The sequence below is a fragment of the Osmerus eperlanus genome, chromosome 10 (assembly GCF_963692335.1).
Source record: "Osmerus eperlanus chromosome 10, fOsmEpe2.1, whole genome shotgun sequence".
Lineage (NCBI taxonomy): Eukaryota > Metazoa > Chordata > Actinopteri > Osmeriformes > Osmeridae > Osmerus > Osmerus eperlanus.
Window position 1 is genome coordinate 7751430 of NC_085027.1, and position 23192 is coordinate 7774621.

At 45.6% G+C, this 23192-nt stretch overlaps 1 protein-coding gene across 1 annotated transcript; it reads left to right on the forward strand.

Moving 5' to 3' along the window:
• The first annotated feature begins 963 nt into the window (after window positions 1–963).
• On the forward strand, window positions 964–23184 carry cdh31 (cadherin 31). Its single transcript, XM_062471786.1, has 41 exons — window positions 964–1209; window positions 1705–1819; window positions 5349–5761; window positions 9263–9409; window positions 9620–9775; window positions 9882–10023; window positions 10154–10326; window positions 10539–10667; window positions 10782–10967; window positions 11086–11330; window positions 11463–11605; window positions 11806–12030; window positions 12262–12480; window positions 12633–12763; window positions 12863–13006; window positions 13292–13506; window positions 13740–13753; window positions 14791–14947; window positions 15041–15119; window positions 15532–15636; window positions 15864–16019; window positions 16135–16276; window positions 16402–16574; window positions 16787–16885; window positions 16984–17073; window positions 17348–17503; window positions 17783–17924; window positions 18055–18227; window positions 18440–18568; window positions 18703–18888; window positions 19007–19251; window positions 19384–19526; window positions 19727–19951; window positions 20183–20406; window positions 20619–20747; window positions 20880–21065; window positions 21184–21428; window positions 21561–21703; window positions 21904–22128; window positions 22360–22526; window positions 23077–23184. Exons 1-41 carry the CDS (start codon window positions 1162–1164, stop codon window positions 23167–23169), a joined length of 6657 nt encoding a protein of 2218 aa, XP_062327770.1. The 5' UTR covers window positions 964–1161; the 3' UTR covers window positions 23170–23184.
• Window positions 23185–23192: the final 8 nt, after the last annotated feature.

A 23192-nucleotide genomic window follows, 5' to 3' on the forward strand; every position in this document is an offset into this window, starting at 1 on the left:
AATGTGATTATGCTATCAATAGCTTACATTAGCCTCAGGCACTTCTAGTCAGCTATCTAGCTAACTCAAGCAACCCCCGTCACTCTGGCAGTGGTCCAGTTCAGATTAATAAAGCAATTTGTTTATTGCCCTGGCGGCCGAGCAAACCTACCCACAGCAATGCATGATTCTGAATCGTAACTCTTCGGCATCTTGCTGTGGCTCTCAAAAACACTTTCATTCATCTGTCCTTGAATCTGGCCTAAAAAAAATATTCAAACGAATCCTGACTCGTTAATGGCACTGATGATTAATCTAGCCTGCATTACATTATTTTCAGTACATATCACTTTGACAGTTAACAGGTTAACTATTCAAGCATAGCTCAGAAAACAAAGTGTCACCAGCGGGTTGCAGAGCCTTTTAGTTTGATTCTTTAAAACCAGCCGTTAACATGATCAAATGTGTCAGAGAAGAGCAGGCTTTGTGATAGTCTGTGGTAGAGGAGTCATCTAAATGGCTCCTTTGAGAGCAGTGGAATAGCAGGGTAGGATATCTGTCTGTTCTTGTATAATGGGTCTTAGCTGACAGAGGAAATACAGTCTGGAGGAATACCTTCCTACTAGTTCTATAGAGATTTTTAAAATCCAAATACTGTATATTTTACACCACAAGTATGTATCTACGCTCTATATTATGAATAACATTAACAACTGCTCAAAAAATATTTTGTCAAAGACTGCAAATGTTTTTATAGCCTAGTGTAAAATAGAACTTGGGTTGCAGCCTATTAAAAAGCAGAACATCTGTCAGTTCAGTATCAGCTGTGTTGGTTCCTGAATTAATGCTTCCAATCCTTTTCTCGATTGGTGTTATTTCAGCAGGAACCTTGGTTTGACTAGCATTCCAGTGTGTTCCTGTTCAGTATTTCTGATTTACCTGTGTCCGTAGGTGCTGGCGCTCGCTCATGACCATACTTGGAATTTGGCGGATGGGCGAGGCCACCTGCAAGTATACGTCATTCAGTTCTACCTGCTGAAACCCATCGAACTGATTTAACTGCAGTGTACGAAAGACCGCTTTTGAACAAGGAAGCTATTCCGGTAGAAGCGGAGCGGCAAAGGAATACTTTCATTCTCCTAAAACCTTTCTACTATTGTGTTACACCAAGGAATATATCAGATGAGGACCTTTAAGTTCACGCTTTTAGGCGTCTTATTTTGTCTCCAGGTAAGACTTTTATGTATGCTTTCTCTTTTTTTTTTTTTTGCGGTAGCGGTTACTGTGGAGAAAGTCGTACTTTTGTACATTGTCAAGTCATTGACTAAGTTGTTCATTGTGATTTGTTTAAAAAGCCGTGACATTGTTAAACCGAAGCCCACAATCTTAAACGTTTTGCAATATATAACAATCATGTAGCCTAAGGAAAGGGGGGAATACTAGTACGAGTTAAAATGATTGAAGAGACCGAGAATCCTGATATGTAGCTAGCCTACTTTTATATCAAATGTCATATTGACATACATATCTGTCACCCAATTTCTTTGTTAGGCCTAGTTTTTTCCCCACATGAACTAAAGCTCTTTGATGTTGTTGGAGTAAACATTTTGACATGTAATGTTTGTTTTTTTTAACCTTTAGAAAGTTCTTATGATACATTACAAATAAATCATTAGGTGTAAGAGATGGTCCCAATGTTTTCTAAGCATATGTGTTTTGTGTCAGGCTTTTGCACCTGGGTCATCAGAGGAGTCGGCATGTCAGCCGGGTTTCGAAGCAGACATGTTGATTTTCAAAGTGGAGCGAAGGCTTCTCCAACAGGGCAGAGTCCTGGGCAAAGGTAAGGGCCTTCCGGTCTAACACAATGTTATGAGGTAGACTTCATCTCGTGATCCACTTGGAATTCTAAACCACTCAAATGTGGTCCCCTTATGTAAGAATGTAAAAAAGGATAAATTCACTTTTTTGTACTGAATGTGGTCATGTCGCCTGTCTACTAATTTGATATTCTGTCGGTTACCTCTGAGTTTGTTCACCCCTAGTGTAAAAGGAATCCAATATCATAATTAGTTTTTACACATACTTCAGTGTCTACTAAGCCACAGGGTCAGTGTGTTTGGTGTTTTGTCTTGTCTGGGAAATGGCCTTCAGGACCGGTTGTGTAGCTGTTCACCTTGTGGAGTCATCCAGTCACAACACCAGCTCTGGCTCCTCAGCCTGATAATCTCAGCGCCAGGAAATCTGTATCCTGGTGTCTTTGACTTGCCACTAAACTGCCATCAATGGTATTATTTGAAAATGAAACCTCATTGCAACATGCCTCGTCACTGTCAATGTGGAAGTGTGGTGGCTTCGTCAGTGTGTATTTGTTCATGGGTGTCAGCTGTTTGGCCAGAGGGTATTAAAAGGACACAACCAAGCCTGTGTCTTCTCGAAATCTCAAGTGTTCTACTGTGCCTCCAGAGCCTTCCAGTAACTAACTCCCTCTGATGAGAGGATAGTGTTTGTAAAGGTGCAGCTGGCCAGAAGACTTTGCTTACCTGCCCACTCTCTATGACATGTCTAAGGCATTTCAGTTTGTCCTGGAGTTGGCCTTATCTTGCTCTGTCCAGCAGTTACCCTGGGTACATTTTCTGATCTGGGCTCGTGTGGGTGGTCTCATTCAGCCACACCTAAGCCATGGGTTAAGGGGTCAAGTCACCCATTAAAATAAACCAATAGCTTGCACTCCACATAGTCATTGGTGTGGGAACTGGTCTGAAAGTCTTCTTTAAATTCAGGCTCGTCACATTACGTAACTTTGTTCTGAACAGAACCTAGAAATGTTTACCATGACCAACAGTTGCTACGTTACAAGAAACCAATCCGATTGGCCAACGCTAGCGTTTTTACGCTCCTCATTTACATTAAGTTGAGAAAATCCAACTTGCAACGCTCCGCTCGCCTAAACACAATGCCCTACGCGAGCGTCAACGCCTGGTTTCATTGAAAATGAATTGGAAACCGACGCCCCGCGCCGCCGCGCCGCCGCGCCGCTGCAGTGTGAACGCACCGTAATAGCTAATGTAATATTGCACATATTGTCGTCCTATTTCCCCTAAAGCAATAAAGTTAGGCTACTTAAAGACACCTTACACTCATAGTATGTTCTAAATGGCATAAATGCTGCCAGTTAATAATTGACGTAACAACTTATTGTAAATAGTCAGTAGCCTAGCCTATCGATTAAGGTAGGCCACTCTGAAGTAGGCTACACTGCCTGCTTCATTTGATCTTGATAGGCTAAGCATTCTGTAGCAAATAACAATAAACCCACTTTTTATTAATTAAAACTACTTCAGCATAATAATGCACCTAAAATACAAACCTGAGCAAGGGCAGCAATCGCTATCGAATCAACATACAATTTAGCTAGCAGGGAAAGAATATAAACAACGAAAATCACCAGTTAACTAAATTTGTAAGAACTATAGAGTTATACAATAGCAGGCTTAAATGAACTGACAACATAAGTTATACGACTTACAGTTCTCAAGGACGCACACACGCAATCAACTGCGGTGTGAATCGCGTGTCCGTGCAATTCTCCGACATGCACTCTAACAATCACTGCTGATAGACGGCCTAAAATTTTGTACAGCCTGATTTCTGATACCGTGGCGGCAGAAATTTAGCCATAGAGGAAACACTGCACTATACATTATCATTCCAGGTTAAGAATACCAATGGAGGCTTCGTTGGAAATCGTAAATCCAACTTTTGTCAGCATTTTGAGTGGAAATTTCATTTGCATTTGTACAGGTGTATTCGTGCACGTCGGGCTGGCCCTTGCAGCGGAACGACGTTTACTGGCCGCTCTGTCCATTCGCGCACCTCATAGTTGCGTATTGATCAGACAAGAAGACACGCTTATCAACTCGATTACTATTGATCAAAACAGAACGAGGGTTCGGCTGTAGCCTACTTGAAACATACTATTGAGAACATATTCGCTGACACGCATTGCACGCGTGATGAACACAGCTTTTAATTATTTTTTTCTTCATCGCAGACTTTTTTTTGCCTTTGGCGCTCGGGAAACCGGCTTTGGCACGCGCTAACATTTTCTCTATGCTGGAAAAACCCTGGGTACAGACTCGGATCCTCCTGTTTTTAGTCAGACTGAGACAACTTCCTGTGGTTTGTACAGTCGGTCTGTAGGTGTTACTAACGAGAATATTTAATTCTGAGAACTTGGTACTGGATGAGAAGGATTCATTCAACCCAATCCTCCTCCTGATTCCCAGAAATGACATCTTCTGCTCTATGCGTGACTGAGCGGGTCGTTGGGTACTTCCCCCGACCTGCTGTGGTGGCGAGTCAGAAGACTATTCTTGTTTGGTTTAACTTCTGACTCCTGGAGTCGTCCATATCAGGGGAGAGGGTTGGGGAACCAAGCTGCTATTAACAGCCATCTGTGGGCTTTAAAGGAGTTCCCCTCTTCACCCTGTCGGAACCGCTGCTTGGTCGGTTCCCCCATGCGTGCTAAGAGGAGTGCTGTTTCACAAGAACAAAAGTCCCCGGTGGGAACAAAGCATGGGGCATGTTCTTCTGTTCCAGAGGACCTGAAAGGCCTAGGTGTGAGTCTGAACTCTTGAGTAAGGCAGAGGGTGTAAACATTTTATATACCTGGTGGATCGATCTTGTCTGTTTAGAAGTAGGAAACGGAACCTGACCTGTACACCCTTACACACACACTCCAGTCTAGTTGTCTAACCGGCCTACTGGCAGGCCAAACCAGGACCACTCGTATAGGACTCCAGTCCTACCAGTCTTGTATGACTGAACATGAGAGTATGGTGTAAGGCCAGTTGTGTGGAAAAGCTATTTAGGCTCTCAGCCTCAGGTCGTATCCTGACCCGTAGTCCAACCATTAACTTATCTCTGTGGTTAATTCCTTCCTGTCCAGAGGTTTCTAATGGACAGGGCTCTGAGTTCAGCTGCTCACTCTCCTGTGGGAGACGAGTTTGATTCCCAGCAGTCATGATGACTGTACTGTGGAGGTGGAGAAGGGGAGGATGATTGATTGTGTCGGCATGTGGCCGTCAGACAGTAGTTGTTTTAGTGAGTAATATTTGTCACAGCTGTAAGATCCTAGCTCTGACACTTTCCTCCATTTTGTTGTTCCATTCCTAAATTCACTAGTTGAGATGGCAGTCAAACAGGTTTGTCATGATGCAGTGCTAGCCAACTTTCAGAAGCTAAAACATTGATGGCGGCATTCAAAAGTATTTAAATTGAGAAAGAAAAATGTTCCTTTGTCTGTGGTTATTCCATGTGTAAGGGTTTGTGTGTGTGTGCTCTAACGCCTGAACCTGTCTGTGTTCCAGTGGGGTTTGATGACTGCACAGAACGGAAGCGCTTCTGGTTTAACACGGAGGACAAGCGCTTCAGGGTGGAGTCGGATGGCACTGTGAAGGTGAAGCGGGAGGTGGCTCTTCACAGCGGGCACAAGGATTTCTCCATCCACGTCTGGGACTCCCTGGGCAGGAAGATGACCGTCACTGCTAGGGTCGTGCTGCAGGCCAGGGAGCACCATGGTCACCAGGACCACCATGGACAAGGTCACCAGGACCGTCATGGTCACAAAGACCACAGTGGGCCCAACAACCAGGACCACCATGGTCACAAGAACCATAACATCTATCATCACAAGAACCACAACGACAGCCACCCTATTCATCTGAATCAGAGCCCTGAGGAGGTGCAGCCCATTGAGTTGGCCTCTGCAACTCCTAAACAGGTACAGTCAAACAGAGCTTGAGCTATGCATCATTTATATAGTTGCTTAGTTTCATTGGGTGTGCTTTGCCTTCGGCAAGGACACAACCTTTGTTCTCTCACATATATATTATTATTTTTATTTCTTTTTGCCCCCCTAAATCTTCGTCAATATTTGGCCTACATAGACAACCTAGGTGTCAAAAGTTTCGTCTTGGTAGCGATTGAGTTGCTTGTATTTTTATTTACGTTCCGTTGCATGGTTTAGGCTCAAATTAAGTTTTTGTGGCGAAAAGTGAAGCTAACGGTGGCTAATTTGCTAGCCACAGTCACTGACGTTACTAACGTCATTGCGTCACGAAAACACGCGTGACTACCTGTAGCAGAACATTCGTTTCGCATCTGTTAACTTGGGGGATAGCTAGGCTAACTATAGCTTTACTGCAAGCACAAGCAAAAAGCAAACACCAAACAAAAAGGCCAGGGTGATAACTATTTACTAATTTTACTTTGTGATCTGAAACACAATTGTGAAATGTAATGTACAATATTAGCTGATATTATTAAGGAAGTAGGCCCACATCTACTTTCGGAAACGGTAGTCTACTATTTCACCGAAGCATTAGCATCATGACATTAGCCTCTGTTGCCCGGGCAACACATACTACAGTGGTCTATGATGCATCTGTTTTCAATCGTTAAAATAAACATTCCTCACAAATACATTTTCGTTGTAGGATTTATCATGACATTACATTACAAGTAAACGATTTGTGGGTGAAATTATCATTACCTGTGGTTTCAAACCAGTGTTGCTCACTGCAACGCTGTAGCCTACGCGAGACATTACAAAAACATCTACACAGCTGTAGGAAGTCAAACAGCGACAGAACATGTTCGGCACTCCCCTTACTTAAATCAAAAGTCTAACTATTAACCTTAACTTCATTGCCACAGCCTAAACTTTGTCAATCTGTTCATGAAAATAATTAATTTCAGCTTAAACCGTACAACGGAACGTTAAATCCAATTCAACCAACGCAATCGCTACCAAGACGAACACAGCAGTAGTCTACTGTACTGTAGTTGTACAATTTACCGGGGCAGCTTCTCCACACAAGGATAGCGCACTTTGCGTTGTTACTTAACCTGTTTACGCTCCTGTTTCGCCCGCGAGACAAAAATGCTGCCTCCCCCTTCCTCAGTTACGACGCACTAAATTCTAAAAAATATATTTTTTAGACGCTACACATGTTATACATCGTTGGAAAGCTACGATTCTTGTGCTTCCATTGAAATAAACCAATTCAAGATCAAGTCGCAATAGCAAGCAAAGTCAACGTCTTTTTCCGGTGAACATTCCTTCAACAATGCCAAAGAAAAAAGTTGTACTCACCCTAAGTTGTTCAAATAGGTCCAGGTGTGCAAATCATGCCATCAAAACTTGATCTGCGTAAGTCCCAAGGGTTCAAAGTATCTAACCATGTAAAGTAATTCGTCCAAATACAATGTTTTACGTTCATGAATAGCCATTATCCTTTGTTTCATTATGCAAGTTAGCCGAAGGAAGAAACAACTTGTTCACATAAAAGTGTTATTTTCTCCGATTTATCAACGGAGTATTTACAAAATGAAGGTCTCAAAATGTCCGTTGAACCCTCCCCTTTTGATTGACACCTTGTTCGACCCAATAGGAGCTTCCATGCCCCGTTGACAGCCCTCTAAAGCCAACTAGGTCTGTGCGTCCTGCCCCCCCCCGCCCCCCCCCCCCACACTCGTTCTAAACAAATTTCTCGAACTGGCTTCGACTGGCTCTGAAATTAGCTCGTTAGCCTTGTAGCTGACAGCTAGCTGAAAATGCCAATACCTCATTTGTATGCGTCTGTGGAGCCTTCAAAATAACAGTCGATTGCGCAATATGGTTGACAGAATCAGTGTTCTTTGTGCGCCAATCCTTGGAATCAGATAAAGCACTCCAATGTGTTCATGCTTCAGTTTTTGTGTTTCAGTATTACTAATTAGGGATTTAGCTATTATATATGATATTTCTAAGTACCAGAGATGGGCCAGAGATAACAATTATGAAAAATAATACCTTTTTATTTGACCTTGACCTTGGTTACAAAGGGTCATTTTGGAGTCTCCAAAAGACCCTTTTAGAAAATTCCTGGATGTACTCTTATAAAAACATGTGTCAAATATGAATATATTGTGGTATTATGTTTGACTTTTGATTTGAATTGGGTAAGGCTTCAACCTGTGGTCCAATTTAGTCTTCCAGATAATACCTACCACCTCTAGGCCTCTTCAGGCCTCTGTTTTCAAAACAAAATCTAGGCGGAAATAGAAATTTTCACTTTCCTTGTGTTCAAGCTTCTATTACTCAACACTAGAAGGACTGACAGGGGTCCTGACAACAGGGGACATAACTTCAGAGTGTCAGCTTTCAAAAGAGATCATTTACATGCATGTACTCCAAATGGTTCAAGAACAGCTTCCAATTTACTTTGGGTATGCTGTTTAGGCGTTTTCAGGCAAATTTAACAGGAACATGAAAAGGTTAATGATCGCTACCAGTGAGCTTTTCATGAAAGCAATTTTCCACTAAATAAATGTCAAGCTTATTTACGTTTTTGGGGGCATATTTTCAGTTAGCAGATGGTAGGCTACTGTTTGAATCGCGATTCCATCTTCTACTGTCGGTAACGTCGTAGAATAATCTTCAAAGGGGGTTCTTTATTAATGAATGAATGCAATATGAGTAGGCTAAATGCCTGAAAATATCACGAGAAGGGAAAAACTTAAAAGGACATTTAAGTCATAGAGATTAGGTACATTTTTTACACCGGTCTGCCAAATTTATTAGTTTTGATTCAACTATAAGGCTGCCTCTTTCAGGGGAAATGAGAAGACATCTATTTCATTCTACACTTCACTCGTATTTCGAGTTGTAAATGAGCAGCAAAAAAAAATGCTTTTAAATCTATAATCTTTATAAATAATAAGTATGCATTTTTATATAAAATATACAGAAATATCAGTTGTAAAAATGTCATAAAAAACGGACCCCCCTGTGCAACCGATGCAAGCAAGCACACCCTATAATTTCCCCAGAAATTGTACCCTCTCTAGTTATTAATTGTTTCAATTATTTAGCAATTAGTTTTACTTGGTGATGGTGAAGTTCCTTTAGCTTCATGTTGAGCACAGAGGTAGTATAACCTTCTCTTGTACAAACTCATGGACTAATTCCTTTTCCTGAAATGTGCCTTGTTTTAGAGCATTTCAGGAACTTCACCATCACCAAGTGAAACTAATTGCTAAACACTTGTCTGTGTAAATACTGCCATCATTTCCTACCCAATACCTACCCCTGCTGGGTTTGTTGAGTAATGGCACTTTTCCTTGTGAGCAGTTAAAATTAGACTAATGTTGGGTAGACCAGGGAATTTCAGATGGCAGACCCCCCCTCCCCCCTTCCCCGTGTGGGTGTGGGTAATAATACTGTTTACTTTTTCACCAGGCTCCAGAGAGTTCCAGAGAGCTCCTGCCTGTGCTGTTCTTCCCTAAGGCCTGGCCAGGGCTGAAGAGGCAGAAGAGGGCCTGGGTCATCCCTCCCATCAGCTTCCCTGAGAACGACAGAGGACCCTTTCCTAAGCCGATGGTGCAGGTAAGATGGATAGACCTCATAGCATATATTGTGTTACTGTACTACTTAAAATACTTTGTGCACTTGATTCCGTTACCCATTGGAATGAGGCCAGTTGGTGCAACCTGTGAGGCAAATCAAATGCATCAAGAGTCTGTCGCCAAGGAAAATGGGATTTTATATAAGTCTTTGCAGTCTGATGACGTAATTCTGATGTATCTGTGTTTTTAGATCCGGTCAGACAGCGATAAGGAAGCCAAGGTTGAGTACCAAATTAAAGGCCCAGGAGCAGATCTGCCCCCTGAGAAACTGTTCACCATCGATAAGAATACTGGACAGCTGTACGTGACCAAGCCCCTGGACAGAGAGAATCAGGACAAATACATGGTAGGGGCCTGGGGAAAGATGCCTTACTGGCTGAACACAAATCCTAATTTTTATATTGAAGATCAAAGATCAAGTTTGTCTAGGTGATTAACGTGTGTGTGTGTAGCTTAAAGCTATTGCCAAAACTGGAAATGCTCCAGCTGAGGCCCCCATGGACATCATCATCTATGTCATAGACCAGAATGACAACAAACCTGTCTTCCCTCCGGAACCCTTCCTAGGAAATGTCCCTGAAGCTTCCAGTACAGGTGAACACACCGTTTACACTAGCCTAAGTCACAGTGAACATCTCCGTGAATCTGAAGCAAAAACTGGGCGTTGTGAGGCTGGGAGAAAGCAGTAAATCTGATCTATTTTCTTTCCCATTCCCACACACAGGCTTTGAGTTCATGCAGATGGAGGCCACAGATGCGGATGAGCCTGGCAATGCCAACTCAGACATCCGCTACAAAATCCTGAGCCAGGACCCCCCTCTACCCAACGCCAACATGTTTGACATCAACCCTGTGTCTGGGCACATCAGAGTCCAGTCTCAAGGCCTGGACAGAGAGGTGGGTGCTGGGTCACTGAGACCTGTTGTAGCCTGTCTGCCACTGAGACCTGTCATACAGCCAGTCAGTGGAACCTCCAATAGGCTGTGAGGTCTCCACTGCAGGTCTCCTGGAAATCCTCATTGGCTAATATAGGCCAACATTTATTGGTCAATCAAGGACATGGCAGCAGTTTCACTTGACACCAACTTAACACCAGCTCTGTCTTCCAGAAATACCCCAAGTACACACTGGAGGTCCAGGCTGCTGACATGGCGGGTGAAGGGCTGATAGGCCGGGGAAAAGCCATCATCACTGTCACCGATAGCAACGACAACGCACCTCAGTTTGAGCAAACTTCTGTAAGTGTGTGTGTGTGTGTGTGTGTGTGTGAGAGAGTAATGTATGGAGATTATGTTTGAATGACTTGGATGTAGAAGTTGTACTGTCTTCATGTTTATCTCATATAACCCCAGTACACCGCTGAGGTACCAGAGAACGTGATGGGAGCCGAGGTGGTGAAGATGCAGGTAACCGACCTGGACGACCCCCACTCTGAGGCCTGGACTGCTGTGTTCCGGATTGTGGACGGAGACCCCGAAAACCGCTTTAATGTCACAACCGGACCCAGCAAGCAGGAGGGGATCATTACCACAGTCAAGGTAGGACCCCTGTAACGCACTGGATTAAGTTGGACTGGACTTGTGTAAACAAGTGCGACTTGTCGCTTCCAACTGCCAGTGTACGTAAGGCTTACCATCCTGGATTGTATCTTGGCAGGAGCTGGACTTTGAGAGGGTCAGCCGGTATACTCTGTTAGTTACCGTGGTGAACGCGGTGCCCTTCGCCTCTCCCATGCCCACGGCTACGGCCACGGTGGTGGTGACAGTGAAGGATGTGAATGAGGCTCCTGTCTTCAGACCAGTGGAGAAGCTGGTGGTGAAGAAGGAGGACCTGGCTGAAGGCAGTGAGCTGACCGTCTACACCGCCACCGACCCAGACACGGCACGCAAGCAGACCATCACGTAAGACCCACTGACCCTTCCCCAACTCTGAAGTTTTAATGTCCGTTCTAGTTGAGGGAACGCCCCACTACCTGCCTTACTGCTGGCTGTTCAGTGATGCCCCGTCTTACAAAGGCTTGCGTCCCTCCACAGGTATAAGATCCAGAAGGACCTTGCCGGCTGGCTGAGCATAAATAAGGACAACGGTCAGATCCTGGTGAAGAACAAACTGGACCGGGAGTCTCATTTCGTGGTTGATGGCAAATACACGGCACTCATTGCGGCCGTTGACAACGGTAAGCCTCGTTTCTCCTCCTGTCCTGTTTGCTGTCAAAGGGGAGCAGACGGGCAGAGGTGGAAACAGCAGTGTGTTTGATGGAACAGAAGAACTTGCATCGGAAACACTGCTGTATTCTCTGAAAATCTAAGTTGTTCTGCATTATTAATTATGAATCTACATGAATACCCTTCATTCATATAATTCCTCCTTCCTCAGATGATATCCCGGCCACAGGAACAGGCACATTGCTGATCCAGCTGGAGGATGTGAATGACAACGCCCCCATCATCATGGAGCGCTCCATCAGGATCTGCAACAAAGATTCTGTGTCCCATGTGCTGTCTGTCACTGACAAGGACGGCCCGACGTTTGCTGCCCCCTACAAAGTCTTACTGCAGGGCCAATCTAAAGATAACTGGACTGCAAGCATGAACGACACCCGTACGTACTATGAAATAACACACACCCCCCACACATCCATAGCAGTGCCTGTAAGGGGTTTATCTGCTGCTATGTAAAAAGAGCAAGTCCCCGTTAGCTATGGTCAAGCCTGGCCAGCTCTACAAACAGTACTAGGATGTAATAATACAGGGAGTGAAGGTGTTTCTCAACAACATTACCTACCCTGACTGATATGAGAAGTACCTTTCTTTTTGTTTGTTTTCGTTGCAGAGACGGGCATCATCCTGTCCCTGGCCACCTCTCTTGCACAGGGGGACTACACAGTGGTTCTGAGGGTGGCGGACAACCAGGGCCTGGAGCAGGACAGCACTCTTACGGCCACAGTGTGCGACTGCACCGGGGCTGATGTCCAGTGTTCCCTCCTCAGAGAGGCCGGTGTGGGCCTTCCAGGCATCCTGGGGATCTTGGGAGCCATCCTGCTGCTGCTGTGTGAGTGGACCGACTGACTCGCTAACTGAACTCTGATCTGTGTGCATGTGATGCCTTGTGTTAAGACTTGCATGTATGGAAGCCCATTTTGCTACTGATATTTGTACAGATGTATTACCACATGTACAAGTACTGCCGTCTGTGTCTCACAGTGCTGGTGCTGTTGTTGCTGATGTTCATGAGGAGAAGGAAAGGAGAGAAGAAGGAGCCTCTCCTGCAGGAGGATGATATCAGAGACAACATTTACTACTATGACGAGGAGGGAGGCGGAGAGGACGATCAGGTAGGTGCCGACACAGAGACAGACGTGTGTGTGCACAAACCTGTTTCTCCACTGTACAAAGACGCCTCTTACGTTTTTGCCCAAACTCTCCTCTCCCAGGACTATGATCTGAGCGTGCTCCACCGTGGCCTAGACAACCGTCCTGAAGTGTTCCGGAACGATGTGGAGCCCACCTTCATGCCCGCCCCCACGTACCGGCCCCGCCCTGCCAACCCTGAAGACATCGGCAACTTCATTGTAGATGTGAGTTCCTCCTCTTAACCTCTACACAGCTGCACTGCTTCACACTGCACATGTTCTCTTACAGGGAGATTCTGCAGTCAGCCCTAAAACTGGGCTCTCACTGGATCTTACAAAACAAGTTGTAGAGCTCTTGAAGTTCTACAAAGACAATTGTAGATAAGATGTGGTATCTTACATTCTTCTTATCCAATCACAGTTTAATCCATTACCAAAGGAGGTCCACCCAGTATACAGCTTTTACCCTGACCTCTCTCTCTCTCTCTCTCTCTCTCTCTCTCCGTCCAGAACTTGAAGGCAGCGGACAATGACCCCACAGCTCCTCCCTACGACTCTCTTCTGGTGTTTGACTATGAAGGTGGAGGCTCCGAGGCAGGGTCTCTCTCCTCCCTCAACTCCTCGTCTTCTGACGGAGACTATGACTACGACCTCATGCAGGAGTGGGGCCCGCGCTTCAAGAAGCTGGCCGACATGTACGGGGGAGGGGAGGAGGAAATGCTCTAGTTACTACCACACACGTACAACCTCATGTTGGCTGGTACATGGCGCGTACATTGCTATAGATGTGAACACGTATGAGTGCTCACACACACACGTTCTGCCTACTGCCTAACACGCTGTCTTGCTTTCTCTTTCTGCTTCCGCCCTCTACATCACTTCCTGGGGCGGGACATAAGAGGCACATTTAGTCTGGGCAGTTGTCATGGAAACCCATCTATTTGCTGTATGTTCAGAGTACCTGCTCTTCAGGTAGGCCTGGTGAGGGATGAATGGATGAAGGGTGGGTGATTTGGAGATTGAGAGAGGCATAGAGCTACGTGAAGGGACGGTCCATTGCCCAGAAAATCATTCTGAACCTCAACCCACACTGTACTTTGCTACTTGGCCCAGTTGATGAATTTGTATTGTGTTCCTTATGTGTTTATCTTACCAAGTTTGATTTTGTATAAACATTGATGTGAATATTGGGAGGTTTCAAAACCATCTTCAGGTTGCTCAATAAATGTTTTGGTTTTTTTAAGGTTTGTGAAGCAACTTTTTCCTAAGAATTGTCTTTTTTTTTAACCCTGATTGAACGTGGCATGTGCTCCTGAAGATGCAATAGTTATGATTAGTTTTTATACCTTGATGGATGTATCTATTGTACAATGGTCAAATTGATGTGAATAGTTTAATTAAATATATTGAACTAACCTAATTGTCAGTTTGTATGAAAGTTATAGTATGGGGTAGCAGTAATCTGGCAATTAGTCAAAAAAAAAAACTTTCTTGTAAGTTTTTATTTTATTTTTTAGGCAACCATTTTTCCAAGATCTTTGTTCAACACTGATTTAAAGGGGTATAGTATAGGCTACCTGGTGGGTTATGGGGTCACTTTCGGCAGTGTACTTGACATGCTGTTACCTTCTACCTGATCCAGAATGCATTTAAGATAAAAGTGCTGTAAAAATGTGAGCTTAATATTATTTACCAACATCTGTTTCGTACATAGCCACAGTTTCCCTTTCGTTGTAATAAATTACACTTGTCCACGTGGTTGCTGACCAGCACATCCTGAGGGGGTGTTCTTAATATGTGGCCAGAAAACGATTATGCGACGTAGCAAAATACAGTTTTGAACGGTGCTATAAAGGAATACTTTGGTTAGCCTAAAACTTTGAACACGGTGACATGTTGAGTATGATGGTTACCTTCAGGTTTGTTACATTGGTTGTGGTAATGATTTTTTCGCAGGTAAGACTATTTTGATTGTGTTGTGAAATTGCGTTCGTAAAAAGACAACTAAGAATTACTGTATCTTAGAATTGAGAGGCCTAGTATCACGGCATTACATGAGAAAATTGTCTCTTCTCTATGCTATCACGGAATTGGGCTACGAGAAAATGTGAACGTTTACGAATCCGAGGTAGATGCTGATAAGATGTGGAGAACACAGCGAGACAAGTACAATTACTTTTTAAAAATGTATTGGTCTGAAACATTGAGACGCAAGTGTCATTAACATGGCATTGTCATAAATTTGTCGACTTTACACAGGGTTGTGCAGACTGTCCGCACACTTCACACACCAGCGATAAGTTACCAAACGTCCACTCTCCGACTCGGAAACAATCACGTAACTATGTTCTCATAAAACTGCGATGTTTTCTTGTAATTCCGTGATACGTATATCACAATTCTCACATATTTCTGTGGTAGATTATGATTACATGTTTATCAAATCAATACCTAGTAGGCTATATGACCAAACTCTCTTGAGTGCTTTGTTTGCCAAATTCAGTTTTTCCGTGGCGAGCTTTACTCAGTTTAGTCCAAGTTTAAGACAACAGTTTTATTGGACTTTGATCACAGTTCCAGTTGTTATAGTTATTTGTGGATTTACTTGTTAATGATTACCTATTTAAATCTTGTTCCTAGTAGAAGTTTGTTGTTTGTGTGGGGTGGGGTGATCATATTTCCTTGATACTTGACAATGTCAAGTTGACATGTCTGTATATGGCTGTCCATGTATGGAACCCCTCCCATAGTTCAGTGTGGCCACAGGAGCAGAGAGGCAGAAGAGGGCCTGGATCATCCCTCCCATCAGCTTCCCTGAGAACGACAGAGGACCCTTTCCTAAGCCGATGGTGCAGGTAAGATGGATAGACCTCAAAGCAGATATTGTGTTACTGTACTACTTGAAAATACTTTGGTGCACTTGATTCCGTTACCCACTGGAATGAGGCCAGTTGGTCAGTTCTATAAGTGCAACCTGTGAGGCAAATCAAATGCATCAAGAGTCTGTCGCCAAGGAAAATGGGATTTTATATAAGTCTTTGCAGTCTCTGATGAGGTAATTCTGATGTATCTGTGTTTTTAGATCCGGTCAGACGACGATAGGGAAGCCAAGGTTGAGTACCAAATTAAAGGCCCAGGAGCAGATCTGCCCCCTGAGAAACTGTTCACCATCGATAAGAATACTGGACAGCTGTACGTGACCAAGCCCCTGGACAGAGAGAATCAGGACAAATACATGGTAGGGGCCTGGGGAAAGATGCCTTACTGGCTGAACACAAATCCTAATTTTTATATTGAAGATCAAGTTTGTCTAGGTGATTAACGTGTGTGTGTGTGTGTGTGTGTGTGTGTAGCTTAAAGCTATTGCCAAAACTGGAAATGCTCCAGCTGAGGCCCCCATGGACATCATCATCTATGTCATAGACCAGAATGACAACAAACCTGTCTTCCCTCCGGAACCCTTCCTAGGAAATGTCCCTGAAGCTTCCAGTAGAGGTGAACACACCGTTTACACTAGCCTAAGTCACAGTGAACATCTCCGTGAATCTGAAGCAAAAACGTTGTGAGGCTGGGAGAAAGCAGTAAATCTGATCTATTTTCTTTCCCATTCCCACACACAGGCTTTGAGTTCATGCAGATGGAGGCCACAGATGCGGATGAGCCTGGCAATGCCAACTCAGACATCCGCTACAAAATCCTGAGCCAGGACCCCCCTCTACCCAACGCCAACATGTTTGCCATCAACCCTGTGTCTGGGCACATCAGAGTCCAGTCTCAAGGCCTGGACAGAGAGGTGGGTGCTGGGTCACTGGGACCTGTTATAGCCTGTCTGCCACTGAGACCTGTCATACAGCCAGTCAGTGGAACCTCCAATAGGCTGTGAGGTCTCCACTGCAGGTCTCTTGGAAATCCTCATTGGCTAATATAGGCCAACATTTATTGGTCAATCAAGGACATGGCAGCAGTTTCACTTGACACCAACTTAACACCAGCTCTGTCTTCCAGAAATTTCCCAAGTACACACTGGAGGTCCAGGCTGCAGACGTGAAGGGTTATGGGCTGATAGGCCGGGGAAAAGCCATCATCACTGTCACCGATAGAAACGTACGTGGGTGTGTTTGTGTGTGTGAGAGAGAGAGACAGTGATACAGTTGGTTAATAATGCTCTATCTCTGTTTCTGTCTGTTCTGGTCTTCCCCAAGTTCTGCACAGGACAGAAGAAGCCCTGCATCATCTCTCCTTTCAACTTCCCTGAGAATGACAGAGGACCCTTCCCCAAGATGATGTTGCAGGTAATATAGACTTCATATTGAGATAACTTTACTATTAGAAACTTGGGTGAACTTGATTTGAGTTACCCACTGGAATGAGGACATTTGATCAGTTCCAGAAGTGCAACCTACGAGGCAAATCAAAAGCACCTCTGTACAAAAAAAACGTTATTGACAGGAATTATTGCCCCACTGGCATTCTGGAGGCTAGAGTCTGTCTCCAAGGAAAATGTGATTTTATATAAGTCAAGCTTTGCGGTCTCTGATAAGGTCATTCTGATGTATCTATGTATAGATCGGGTCAGACAGAGATAAGGAAGCCATACTACAGTACCAAATTGAAGGCCCAGGAGCTGATCAGCCCCCTGAGAATCTGTTCGTCATCGATACGATTACTGGATGGATGTATGTGACCAAGCCCCTGGACAGAGAGAAGCAGGACAAGTACACGGTAGGGGCCTGGGGACAGAGATGCCTTACTGGCTGAACACACATCCTCATTTTTATAAAGATCAAGTTTGTCTAGGTGATTAACCTGTGTGTGCGTGTAATCTGAAGGGCTAGTAATCTGAAGGTTGCCAGTTCGATTCCCGGCTGTGCCAAATGACGTTGTGTCCTTGGGCAAGGCACTTCACCCTACTTGCCTCGGGGAGAATGTCCCTGTACTTACTGTAAGTCGCTCTGGATAAGAGCGTCTGCTAAATGACTAAATGTAAATGTGTGTGTGTAGCTTAAAGCTATTGCCAAAACTAGAAATGCGCCAGCTGAGTGCCCCATGGACATCATCATCTATGTCATAGACCAGAATGACAACAAACCTGTCTTCCCTCTGGAACCCTTCCTAGGAAATGTCCCTGAAGCTTCCAGTACAGGTGAACACACCGTTTACACTAGCCTAAGTCACAATGAACATCTCAGTGAATCTGAAGCAAAAACTGTGCGTTGTGAGGCTGGGAGAAAGCAGTAAATCTGATCTATTTTCTTTCCAATTTCCACACACAGGCTTTGAGTTCATGCAGATGGAGGCCAAAGATGCGGATGAGCCTTGCAATGAAAACTCAGACATCCGCTACAAAATCCTGAGCCAGGACCCCCCTCTACCCAACGCCAACATGTTTGCCATCAACCCTGTGTCTGGGCACATCAGAGTCCAGTCTCAAGGCCTGGACAGAGAGGTGGGTGCTGGGTCACTGGGACCTGTTATAGCCTGTCTGCCACTGAGACCTGTCATACAGCCAGTCAGTGGAACCTCCAATAGGCTGTGAGGTCTCCACTGCAGGTCTCTTGGAAATCCTCATTGGCTAATATAGGCCAACATTTATTGGTCAATCAAGGACATGGCAGCAGTTTCACTTGACACCAACTTAACACCAGCTCTGTCTTCCAGAAATTTCCCAAGTACACACTGGAGGTCCAGGCTGCTGACATGGCGGGTGAAGGGCTGATAGGCCGGGGAAAAGCCATCATCACTGTCACCGATAGCAACGACAACGCACCTCAGTTTGAGCAAACTTCTGTAAGTGTGTGTGTGTGTGTGTGTGTGTGTGTGTGTGTGTGTGTGTGTGTGAGAGAGTAATGTATGGAGATTATGTTTGAATGACTTGGATGTAGAAGTTGTACTGTCTTCATGTTTATCTCCTATAACCCCAGTACACCGCTGAGGTACCAGAGAACATGATGGGAGCCGAGGTGGTGAAGATGCAGGTAACCGACCTGGACGACCCCCACTCTGAGGCCTGGACTGCTGTGTTCCGGATTGTGGACGGAGACCCCGAAAACCGCTTTAATGTCACAACCGGACCCAGCAAGCAGGAGGGGATCATTACCACAGTCAAGGTAGGACCCCTGTAACGCACTGGATTAAGTTGGACTGGACTTGTGTAAACAAGTGCGACTTGTCGCTTCCAACTGCCAGTGTACGTAAGGCTTACCATCCTGGATTGTATCTTGGCAGGAGCTGGACTTTGAGAGGGTCAGCCGGTATACTCTGTTAGTTACCGTGGTGAACGCGGTGCCCTTCGCCTCTCCCATGCCCACGGCTACGGCCACGGTGGTGGTGACAGTGAAGGATGTGAATGAGGCTCCTGTCTTCAGACCAGTGGAGAAGCTGGTGGTGAAGAAGGAGGACCTGGCTAAAGGCAGTGAGCTGACCGTCTACACCGCCACCGACCCAGACACGGCACGCAAGCAGACCATCACGTAAGACCCACTGACCCTTCCCCAACTCTGAAGTTTTAATGTCCGTTCTAGTTGAGGGAACGCCCCACTACCTGCCTTACTGCTGGCTGTTCAGTGATGCCCCGTCTTACAAAGGCTTGCGTCCCTCCACAGGTATAAGATCCAGAAGGACCTTGCCGGCTGGCTGAGCATAAATAAGGACAACGGTCAGATCCTGGTGAAGAACGAACTGGACCGGGAGTCTCATTTCGTGGTTGATGGCAAATACACGGCACTCATTGCGGCCGTTGACAACGGTAAGCCTCGTTTCTCCTCCTGTCCTGTTTGCTGTCAAAGGGGAGCAGACGGGCAGAGGTGGAAACAGCAGTGTGTTTGATGGAACAGAAGAACTTGCATCGGAAACACTGCTGTATTCTCTGAAAATCTAAGTTGTTCTGCATTATTAATTATGAATCTACATGAATACCCTTCATTCATATAATTCCTCCTTCCTCAGATGATATCCCGGCCACAGGAACAGGCACATTGCTGATCCAGCTGGAGGATGTGAATGACAACGCCCCCATCATCATGGAGCGCTCCATCAGGATCTGCAACAAAGATTCTGTGTCCCATGTGCTGTCTGTCACTGACAAGGACGGCCCGACGTTTGCTGCCCCCTACAAAGTCTTACTGCAGGGCCAATCTAAAGATAACTGGACTGCAAGCATGAACGACACCCGTACGTACTATGAAATAACACACACCCTCCACACATCCATAGCAGTGCCTGTAAGGGGTTTATCTGCTGCTATGTAAAAAGAGCAAGTCCCCGTTAGCTATGGTCAAGCCTGGCCAGCTCTACAAACAGTACTAGGATGTAATAATACAGGGAGTGAAGGTGTTTCTCAACAACATTACCTACCCTGACTGATATGAGAAGTACCTTTCTTTTTGTTTGTTTTCGTTGCAGAGACGGGCATCATCCTGTCCCTGGCCACCTCTCTTGCACAGGGGGACTACACAGTGGTTCTGAGGGTGGCGGACAACCAGGGCATGGAGCAGGACAGCACTCTTACGGCCACAGTGTGCGACTGCACCGGGGCTGATGTCCAGTGTTCCCTCCTCAGAGAGGCCGGTGTGGGCCTCTCTGTGTCTGGGCACATCAGAGTCCAGTCTCAAGGCCTGGACAGAGAGGTGGGTGCTGGGTCACTGGGACCTGTTATAGCCTGTCTGCCACTGAGACCTGTCATACAGCCAGTCAGTGGAACCTCCAATAGGCTGTGAGGTCTCCACTGCAGGTCTCTTGGAAATCCTCATTGGCTAATATAGGCCAACATTTATTGGTCAATCAAGGACATGGCAGCAGTTTCACTTGACACCAACTTAACACCAGCTCTGTCTTCCAGAAATTTCCCAAGTACACACTGGAGGTCCAGGCTGCTGACATGGCGGGTGAAGGGCTGATAGGCCGGGGAAAAGCCATCATCACTGTCACCGATAGCAACGACAACGCACCTCAGTTTGAGCAAACTTCTGTAAGTGTGTGTGTGTGTGTGTGTGTGTGTGTGTGTGTGTGTGTGTGTGAGAGAGTAATGTATGGAGATTATGTTTGAATGACTTGGATGTAGAAGTTGTACTGTCTTCATGTTTATCTCCTATAACCCCAGTACACCGCTGAGGTACCAGAGAACATGATGGGAGCCGAGGTGGTGAAGATGCAGGTAACCGACCTGGACGACCCCCACTCTGAGGCCTGGACTGCTGTGTTCCGGATTGTGGACGGAGACCCCGAAAACCGCTTTAATGTCACAACCGGACCCAGCAAGCAGGAGGGGATCATTACCACAGTCAAGGTAGGACCCCTGTAACGCACTGGATTAAGTTGGACTGGACTTGTGTAAACAAGTGCGACTTGTCGCTTCCAACTGCCAGTGTACGTAAGGCTTACCATCCTGGATTGTATCTTGGCAGGAGCTGGACTTTGAGAGGGTCAGCCGGTATACTCTGTTAGTTACCGTGGTGAACGCGGTGCCCTTCGCCTCTCCCATGCCCACGGCTACGGCCACGGTGGTGGTGACAGTGAAGGATGTGAATGAGGCTCCTGTCTTCAGACCAGTGGAGAAGCTGGTGGTGAAGAAGGAGGACCTGGCTAAAGGCAGTGAGCTGACCGTCTACACCGCCACCGACCCAGACACGGCACGCAAGCAGACCATCACGTAAGACCCACTGACCCTTCCCCAACTCTGAAGTTTTAATGTCCGTTCTAGTTGAGGGAACGCCCCACTACCTGCCTTACTGCTGGCTGTTCAGTGATGCCCCGTCTTACAAAGGCTTGCGTCCCTCCACAGGTATAAGATCCAGAAGGACCTTGCCGGCCGGCTGAGCATAAATAAGGACAACGGTCAGATCCTGGTGAAGAACGAACTGGACCGGGAGTCTCATTTCGTGGTTGATGGCAAATACACGGCACTCATTGCGGCCGTTGACAACGGTAAGCCTCGTTTCTCCTCCTGTCCTGTTTGCTGTCAAAGGGGAGCAGACGGGCAGAGGTGGAAACAGCAGTGTGTTTGATGGAACAGAAGAACTTGCATCGGAAACACTGCTGTATTCTCTGAAAATCTAAGTTGTTCTGCATTATTAATTATGAATCTACATGAATACCCTTCATTCATATAATTCCTCCTTCCTCAGATGATATCCCGGCCACAGGAACAGGCACATTGCTGATCCAGCTGGAGGATGTGAATGACAACGCCCCCATCATCATGGAGCGCTCCATCAGGATCTGCAACAAAGATTCTGTGTCCCATGTGCTGTCTGTCACTGACAAGGACGGCCCGACGTTTGCTGCCCCCTACAAAGTCTTACTGCTGGGCCAATCTAAAGATAACTGGACTGCAAGCATGAACGACACCCGTACGTACTATGAAATAACACACACCCTCCACACATCCATAGCAGTGCCTGTAAGGGGTTTATCTGCTGCTATGTAAAAAGAGCAAGTCCCCGTTAGCTATGGTCAAGCCTGGCCAGCTCTACAAACAGTACTAGGATGTAATAATACAGGGAGTGAAGGTGTTTCTCAACAACATTACCTACCCTGACTGATATGAGAAGTACCTTTCTTTTTGTTTGTTTTCGTTGCAGAGACGGGCATCATCCTGTCCCTGGCCACCTCTCTTGCACAGGGGGACTACACAGTGGTTCTGAGGGTGGCGGACAACCAGGGCCTGGAGCAGGACAGCACTCTTACGGCCACAGTGTGCGACTGCACCGGGGCTGATGTCCAGTGTTCCCTCCTCAGAGAGGCCGGTGTGAGACCTGTTTAAGTCTGTTGTCATAGCCTGCTTGTATAGGATTATTATAGGGTTTGTTGTGATTCAATAATTATCAAGACTTACAGGATGCAATAGAAAGAACATTCCAAGTGTGTTCATGCACAGAGAGAAGATTCACAGCAGTGGTGTGAGGTTTTGCACAAACCTTTATATTAGGGAAGAACAAAAGTAAAACCGTACATGGCATAACAAGGAATTGAAGTTCGGTTTCAAAGACAGTATGTCTGTTCGTTGATTATCAACTAGCATCTGTTTACACTTGTTTTAGAGCCTTCAACACCACATTTTGTGTGAGCTAAAGGAAAGCATGGGCCAAAGGTCTACAGGCTTTCATGCCTTTACCTAAACAAGTCACCATACCCACATTTGGTCATGATGATATAGGCAAATATCTACCACAAGTGTTATAAACTAATAGATTTATAAAGGCTGCTACAGGTTGTTTTAGACTACGGTACATCTAATATGCATTTCTAATGTGTTTTTATGTGTTTCATCACTCTGACTCACCTGCTCTGTCTTCTAGAAATACCCCAGGTACACGCTGGAGGTGGAGGCTGCTGACATGGAGGGTGAAGGGCTGACAGGCCGGGGAAAAGCCATCATCACCGTTCAATAAAAATAATTTAAGCTTTGCTAAGC